The sequence below is a fragment of the Homalodisca vitripennis genome, unplaced genomic scaffold (genome assembly GCF_021130785.1).
Source record: "Homalodisca vitripennis isolate AUS2020 unplaced genomic scaffold, UT_GWSS_2.1 ScUCBcl_9044;HRSCAF=17404, whole genome shotgun sequence".
NCBI lineage: Eukaryota > Metazoa > Arthropoda > Insecta > Hemiptera > Cicadellidae > Homalodisca > Homalodisca vitripennis.
The window spans coordinates 9,530-18,517 of record NW_025785159.1 but is presented as its reverse complement, the minus strand read 5'-3'; the positions used below and the strand labels follow the sequence as shown (position 1 = coordinate 18,517).

General features: G+C 36.7%; 1 protein-coding gene across 1 annotated transcript; it reads left to right on the top strand.

Annotated features, from left to right (window-relative positions):
* Positions 1-208: 208 nt before the first annotated feature.
* Positions 209-7,688, top strand: LOC124374564 (F-box only protein 11-like). Its single transcript, XM_046832757.1, has 3 exons — positions 209-493; positions 1,970-2,195; positions 7,399-7,688. Exons 2-3 carry the CDS (start codon positions 1,985-1,987, stop codon positions 7,683-7,685), a joined length of 498 nt encoding a protein of 165 aa, XP_046688713.1. The 5' UTR covers positions 209-493; positions 1,970-1,984; the 3' UTR covers positions 7,686-7,688.
* Positions 7,689-8,988: the final 1,300 nt, after the last annotated feature.

The window sequence follows — 8,988 nt, the reverse complement described above, 5'->3', positions numbered from 1 at the left end:
CTTCATATTTATATGAATTAATTATTTATTAACAAAGCTTAATTAATACAAATCAATTAAACATATGATTACAATAATTAAAATGGACTAGTAATTTTTAAGATAGTAAATGGTTTAAATTGTTCTTTACTGCATACTGTTTCCATTAAAAATGTGTAAACCTATGTTACAGGAAAACACTATATCACAATGTGTACGAGTAATGATCTGCCGCTGTTCAACCCTGCACAGTGTCGGTTTGAGTTTGTTCCGGCAGAAGAGAGTGAACACGCCAACCCATGGAAGGAGAGTTTCAGACATCTCTACCGTGGCGTGCACGTGAGACCAGGCTACCAGAACACACTGCACCAGGGTCGACGCATTGCGCATTTTGACACAGTACAGGGTGCGCTTGAACACGTTGACAGTTTCGCTGGCAGTGCGCTCATTTTCCTCCATGCTGGTACCTATCGGGGCGAGTTTCTTGTCATCGATTCCGATGTTTCACTAATTGGTATGTACCGTAACCTCGATACTCAAACACAGTGAATGTAAGCAGTTGCTAAAAATAGAAAAAAATATTTCAAAAGGTATGAAAAAATATAACATTCTACTGTGATGTTATTGGAAAAGAAATAAGTTGGTTTATCAAATTTAGCACAATTTAGAAAAACCTAGAAGGTAGACAATATCACTTGGTGGCCTCCCAACAAGTAGATCCAATAATCACTATACGATTTTCATATATATCTTTCCTCCTTTTAGAGATGAGCGAATTCAAAATTTTCAATTACAAATGTTAAAAAACTGATTCCCGTATTTCGAATCCTATTTTTAATCCTAAGTATGATTTTAGCCCAAAATTTGATTTCTGCAATTATTAAATCTTCAGAGAAATAGCTATATTTTAAAAACTAAGTCATTAATGTAAAATATTTGAAAAATTTCAAACCACTCCCTAGTCATGATAAAAGTTATTAAGATATAAACATAATATACTTTATGTAGGAGGAAATATTTAGACAACTACAATAATTTGAGAAATAAACAAAAATTTAACACTCATCTTATTGTTTTCCGTTGAGCAGATGACGTTCATGCATAGACGCAGCAGCTTTGCTGTACTGCATGAATATAAACAGAAAATAAGAACGGAAAGTAAAAATATTATTGACAAAAGCATGATAATTTGTTAATTATAATATCTATCTATGGTTTTCATACACTAAGTAAACAAACAACCACGATTTTGCGATCAGAATCTAATTTGTGTAATGCCGACCAGCCTGTCACATGTGAATAGACGCAGCAGACTTGTGGCGATGTAATTATGTAAATACAGAACTGCAAGCAAAATATGATGTATAAAACTAGAATAATTTTTACAGTCAATGGATTTTTATACAGAAAGTATAACAAAACCTCATTTTCAGGATCGGTAATAGGTATAATACCGATCAAGTTATTGTCCACGATTATATGCAGCACACTCGCTTCAGTATAAAAATGTAAATATAAAAAATATTAACTGCAAGCAAAATACTATTTATAAAAGTACTGAAATTCGTTAACTATGCTATCTATTTACAATTTTTTCAAACACAAAGGACGTAAAAAAACACGTTTAGCGTTCAGTAATTTGTATACTGCTGATAATTAGTGACACAGCTAGTCTATGCAGGTTTGATTATCAAATTCCTTCAATCGATTCTTGAATCCAAATCTTTGTTGAAGATTCAGATGGTTCAAGATCGGCTTCACAAGTGTTGGGATTTTTCAATAGCAATGCACATATTGAATATTCATAGTGAAAAATGTGGGATTATTACAGATTGCCTGTTATAACAGCTCGATCCACATTGTGTCATAATCTTTATAAGGACAGTACTGTTAATATTTCAAGAGCTACAAAACTACCAAGGACGTTTTCAGTTAGTGTTTAAGACAAAGTATCTAAACTTCTTTCTCTTATTTTGTCTTGTTGTTCTAGGAGCTGCACCAGGAAATGTTGCAGAATCAGTTTATTCTAGAGAGAGAATCAGAATCCACAGTGATGTTTGTGGAGGGTGCTAAGAACGCTTACGCCGGCCACTTGACGTTAAAGTTCTCGCCAGACGTAGCATCTAATGTTCCACACAACAAACATTACTGTCTAGAAGTTGGCGAGAATTGTAGTCCCACGATTGATCATTGTATCATCCGCAGCTCTTCAGTTGGTGGGTTAATTATGCATGTTATGCAAACTTCTAATTTAAGAACTTTTAGTACTTGACAAAATTAAAATTAGTTTTTGTTATTTTGTCAACATGTAATATTTTACATGCATTGGGCATCTTAAAAAATCTATCTGCTACTAGATTGACAGTCTTTAATAAACTTTGTCCGTATAGAGTGTATGATTACAATTTAAACCATTTTTTTTAACCTCACTGTCTCACGCCATGACAGCTAAACAAATAGCAGGTCAGTGGTGTGTGCATTAGTTGATCACGCATCTTCTCCACAACATTTGTCATTGCTGAATTTAAGTAACCAGTTTGTGCTGAGCTGCAGAGACATAAACATGGCCTGTATTGATTTCCTGCCAAATGTGGATTGAGCAGTGTTATTCGTTTTCTGCAAGCAGAAGGGAATAGGGCAGCAGAAATCCCATCAGAGAATGTGCTGTGTTTATGTAAAAAACCACCATTATGAGTAATGGTGGTTGTTCGTGAATGGTATTGAGGGTTTAGACTTCCACTGCCATTCAACTGATATCCGTTTTTAATTTTCGTTCCTTTAATGCCAATGAATGTATATTGCCATTAGTTGTAGCATAATAAATAATCGAGTATCGTTGCAATTCAAGGTGATGAGTTGACAAACACAGCACTGGTTTTTTTAAATTGTTCTATGACAACAGAGTAATTTTAGAATGACGTTGCAGTTTTGGTCTTTGCAGAAAAATTAGTTCCACTCACTTCGCCCTTTCTCATTGTATTTGTGCATGGGTTTTATAATTCATATACAAAATATTAGTATATGTCTTAAGAAATTTAAACTCAATTACTATTCTATATTATACGTAAAGTGTTTTGCATATAAATAACAGTTGAATGTTTAGTGGTACAATAAAGTGGATTTCATTGGTTTTTTGTGTTTGTGTAGTTAGGAGTGTATATAGGAACAGTAACCATATTATTTTAGCATTTAGGTATTTTATAGCCTTATTTATGGGCTATAAATAAGTAAATTACATATTATTTATATAATATGTACATTACTAATTTGTGATTTTATAGACTAGTATACAACTTCAAGAAAATAGAGAAAAATTATGCTGTCTGAAGAGCTGAGGAAACTGTTTGGAAGACCCTGGAATGTCTAAGATGTAAGCTCATTATTAGATTTAGACAGTATTGTTGACTTTTCTTCAGGAAGCAGTGAGTATTAAAACTCCCCCACAGACTACGAGAGTGATGATTCTCGTAACTCTGGCCCAAATGTCCTCAGCTGCAGCCCCTCAACCTGTCTTCATCTCAACCGATGACTATCATCCCACCTCTGCCTCAGCTGCCTCAGAGTTCGACTCAGAATCTGAGGGATAGGAGGATGTAGGCCGCCCAGCCACCACAGCTCCTTGGATCAGGGTTTACACCAAACCTGAGCCAGACATAGAGATAGAAATTCAGATAAGAAACCTTGGCCCTAAGTCACTGTCCCCATCGAACACAAGCCACTTGAGTACTTCAAGTTGTTCTAGCTGATGGATTCCTCAGTGTTGTTGCTCAGGAAACTAACATTTATGCCGCAGAACTTATCCAGAAGAAGAGACGGCCAACAAGCTTGATGTTCCACTTCATGCACCATACCATGAGCCTAAAAAAAGGTTTGAGACTCTGAGCAGAATCAATCCACTTGATATCTAGAAATGAGCCTTCCAAGGAGAGACCTGACCAAGATCCACGGGAGAAAATTTTCCCATTTCTAAATTCATTGCAAACGTTGCAACTGCATTTGTAAGGCATTTTGTTCCAATTCAGAACCTTATTATAGACGAGAACATGATACGGATAAAGAATAGATGTAATTTTATTGTGTACATACCAATTAAGCGACATTCAAGGTATGGCATTAAGAAGTTTGAAATTGTTGATCCCCAGTTCATGTATGTTGTTTGTATTTCAGTGTACAACGGGAAGGACGTTTTTAGAACAGGCTGGCCCTTTCACCTAAAAGGTTTTGTAGGATATGTTTTACGAGAGGAAGATGTCTTAATATCAATTTTTATGGACAATCTTTACGCTAAGCTCCCTTTAGCCCAAGAGCCTCTGGACAGGACAACTTTTTTGACAGCACCATCATTCAAAACTCAAAAGGCTTGCCAAAATCGTTGACTGATGTCAGATTGAATGTCATGGAGCCTTCTTACTACAGGAAAGGACAGGTCCATGTAGTAGGTTTTGAGTAAAAACCTAGAAGACTGTCTGAAACTCTCGTGGAAAAGAGATTGTAAAAACCAATAGTCCATCCAAAAATACAACCAAAACATGGTGGTGGAGGGGGGGCGTTGTTGCAAAGACAAGTCTCTCTACCATCTTTCCTGCACTAGGTTAACATTAAGGTATTGAAGAAAATATTCTTGAACTTGTTTGACAACGTGCGTGTTGAATTGCCTACGTATTGTACTAGACATGTTGCACAGTGCGAAGGTGTATGCCCTGTCATTGCAAGTAAGTTTATTGAAAGTCTAATAGTTGACTAAGTGCCCCCGCTGCTGTCCCACAAGTCCCTGCTGCGATGGCTGGTCCGGTTACAGCATTACTCTGATCCCGAAGAAGTCAAGGAGGATATGTGTGATGTATCAGTTGCCTACATAAGTCTTGCTTTCCTCAATTGCAACATAGGTTACGGCACTCAGGAGGCTTAAGAAGCCGACAGCTGAAATTTCAACAGGCTTGGAATAATGCAGATCATCAGCAAACGGAACAAAACACCGTTCTAGGACTTTCTGTGTGGAAATCCCCGACAACCATTTTGTTGAGCAGTATGTTCTGCCAAACTACCATCCATGGGATTATACCTGAAGGCCTCTAAGGCAGAATCCCATCTGGTAAACACTGACAGCAACCTGGAGTTTCCTTGAGCAAAGGAATGAAATCAACGTGATTTTATTAGGCGGTAGTGCCCCTCACATCAGTCTTATTGCACAAGCCCGCAGGTCATGTATCATAAGTGGCTAGCTGAATCATTGTGATCTGTATGTGGATTAACTTGGATTGACCCTTTTGGAAGTTTGATGTTGGGACTCGAAACCGTTCTGTTCTGTCTGGTGTTCATGTTGTCAAGCATTATTCTGAAAGTAGAAATTATCCTTGAAAATCAACAAAATATATTTACTAAAGATTTGGACTCCTACCATGTGAAACTAAATCTTTATAACCTGAAATTCCAGATAAATAAGGTCTGGGTAAACGAAGTTGTGTTGTACTGAAATGAAGTATGTGTTTAGGGTCTTGTTATCAGCAGCCCCTAAACACAAGAACAGCACCAACACCAACACCAACACCAACACACACACACACACACACACACACACACACACACACACACACACGCACACGCAACGCACACACACACACACACACACACACACACAGCGCTGCCCTTGGCACTGTTTTTTTTTATATATAAAAAACACACACACCTCTAGAATGGATTGAGTATATATTAAGATAAATGAAAAGGAAAGAGAATTTGTGCATTTCTCTCTGAAATGGCAAATATTCAGTAATTGCTATTTTAATACATGTGTGATATTTAAAGAAATTATACTTTTGTATAATAATAACACTTAACACATTGTAATATGTCAATGCCAATTAAGAATTCTCTTCTATTATTCTGTTTATAAAAACTGTATAACTATATTGAAGTATGAAGTTGTTACTAAAAAAGCAGACTTGAACTTTTTACAAAAATAGTTGTAGATATTAAGTTTCCAAAAAAAATCTCACTAATTTCGAACAAAATAATAACCACATAAACACATTATTATCTAAATGAGTATTTTACTAATTTGGTTCTGTATTCATTAGAAGAACTTGAAAAAAGTAGTACAAGCTGGAACTATTATAAATAATGATTTTATTTATTTAGTTATTGATATGTAATATCAGAGGGAAGGAAACCTCTTCCACCAGTGGAGCTCGAATGGTTCACAGACGGCTCTAAAACAAAAAGCGGCACAGGCGCTGGAATTCTGGGAGTGAGACCATATAGGGAGCTGGTGGTCCCTATGGGTCCGTATCCCGACAGTCTTTCAAGCGGATGTCGCAGCTATTATGAAATGTGCTCGTGAGAATCTTCGTCTGCGATATAGGAGCAAGACGATTAATATTTTCACGGACAGTCAGGCAGCGCTGATGGCGCTGGACTCTTGCGTGATCAAATACAAACTGGTTTGGGATTGCTATCAGGCCGTTTCCTCCCTTGCCAGAATCAACAATGTAACCGTTTATTGGGTTCCTGGTCATGAGGGGATTCTTGGGAACGAAAGAGCTGATGCCCTGGCCATCCAGGGCTCAGCGACAATTATGACGGGCCCTCAACCGTTCTGCGGTGTTCCAAGGTGTGAATCCTCTAGGGTTGTCTCGAAATGGATTCGCACGGAGCATGAGAGAAGGTGGAGGTTGCATCCGGGTTTGAGAATGAGTAGAATGGTATTACAGTCACCTTCCTCCAGGGTGGCTTCGGACCTTCTCTCATTAAACAGATCCATGTCTTCTCAGGTTATTGGTCTCATTACGGGACATGGTCACCTGAGGAAGGATCTTCACATAGTCTGCATCCTTCAGGAGGATCCGCTCTGTAGAAGGTGTAATGATCAAGAGGAGACTACTGAGCACCTGCTCTTTGATTGCCCCGCAATAGCAAGAGAGCGGTATGCCATCTTTGGTAGTTTGGACAGGGGTGGTGAATTTTCCCAGGAGGACTTGATAGGTTGTTCTTGGCGGTTTGTGGAACTGCTGAAATTGTAGACTGGTGGCCTCATGGTGTGTTTCCGGGGTGTGCAAAAAGCCCTTGAGGCTTACGTGCATGGCAGTAGGCCGCCCCAAGGGGAAAAAAAAGATATGTAATAGCTTTACATTTGTATGACGAAGATTATTAATTGTAAATACTATTCCATACATAAACTGTTACTCTTATTTATAAAGCATAATTACTTATCAAGTCACTGAAAATAATTTTGATCTACGAATGGATCTTCCATAATTGGTTTATATAAATAAAATGGAAAATGAAAAAAAATATTGGTGTAAGTAAAGAAACATTTATTCACATTGATGTGAAATGTTTGTATATATAGTGATTGTAAATATGTTTTTACAAGAATGAGGAAGTAGCTGTTGGTCTACATGGTATAATCTTGTTGTCCAGTGGGTGCTGCTGTGTGTGTGACGGGTACTGGTGCATCGCCCACCATCAAACATTGTGACATCAGTGACTGTGAGAATGTGGGCCTGTATGTAACCGACTACGCTCAGGGAACATATGAGGACAACGAGATATCACGCAATGCACTTGCTGGCATCTGGGTTAAGAACTATGCCAATCCGATCATGAGGCGCAACCACATCCATCATGGTCGCGATGTCGGGATATTCACATTCGACAATGGTCTAGTAAGTTCAACTGTGCTATGGATGTGCATTTTCTACATTTGAACCCAAGTACTCTCTCTTTGTATTAAATACATTTACATAATTCTTAGTTATAAAAGCAAAATGCTCTCATGTTAAGCATGTATTTTAGGTTCTAAAAAAATCTTTTCCCCAATTTTATTACTGAGGTTAAAAAAATAAATTATTTGAAAAATTACTGTAGTGCCTATGAGATAAAATCTGTCCCAATATCTATCTTAGTGTCCAAAATTTATCAATCTTGGAAGGATTCACAAAAGCTCTTTTTGCCATTGTTCTTTAAATTTTAATTAGGTTCTAGCCAGAATCAGAAATCTTTTTACTTATAATGCCAGATTTTGAGTGATGTTAAAACTACAATGTAGACATTAATATAATACTGATGGTTGTATCCAGAGTTTTTAAATCCGATTCCAATTTGTCAAGTTGGGCTATACATTGACTGTAGATAAAATCAGTGATCAGCATTGACCTTCAAAGACAATACTACAGGGTCTATATGTTTGTGTGTATTTCTTTTTAACAAACTTTCTTGTTCAGTGTCTATCTGTTTGTGTGTTGTTTATCAAACTTTCTCAAATTTTATCTGTAAACAAATTTTTAATATTTTCAAACATTTCTATTTGTTTATTTGCTTTTCTCCAGTTGTTAAAAAATAAAAAATATTAATTAATATCAATGAATAATATAAAAATATTGGAAACTACCCTGATTTTGTACTACAATTGACAGTTATTTTACGGAGATTTTAGCCATTGCTTTTGATTTGATTTGTTAGTTGTAGGCTAATACTCGCTTACAATCAAATCAACTTTTATAAATTGACAATATTCAAACTAGCTAATGGCCAAAGAAGCAATACAAATATTTGAAAACCACTGATAAATTTTACATGCTAGTGACCAAGCCTGGGAATCAGCTACAGTTCTCAATAGGAGATAGGTTATAGTTTTTATTAAACTGAAAGGCTTTCGTCATTGAGAGTGAAGATGGCGCCGACTAGCAAAATCAAGTGTGGAACCTGTGCGAAAAATGTTCCTAAAAATAGTATGGCGATTTTGTGTGAGGGAAATTGTCAGTTGTGGTATCATAGTAAATGTGTTGGAATTGATGAAAAAGAATATGATTGCATAATAACGCTGGGCCGTAAAGTTATATGGATGTGTGATACGTGCCGCCATGATAGCCTCAAAGTGCCTGAAGTGAAAGACACTTCAATTGAAACTATTTCAGTTGAAAAGAACAATACATATTGTAATGACACTATAAAAATATTAACTGATCAAATTTTCCATCTGAGTGAAAATCAAAAAGGAATAAGTGAACA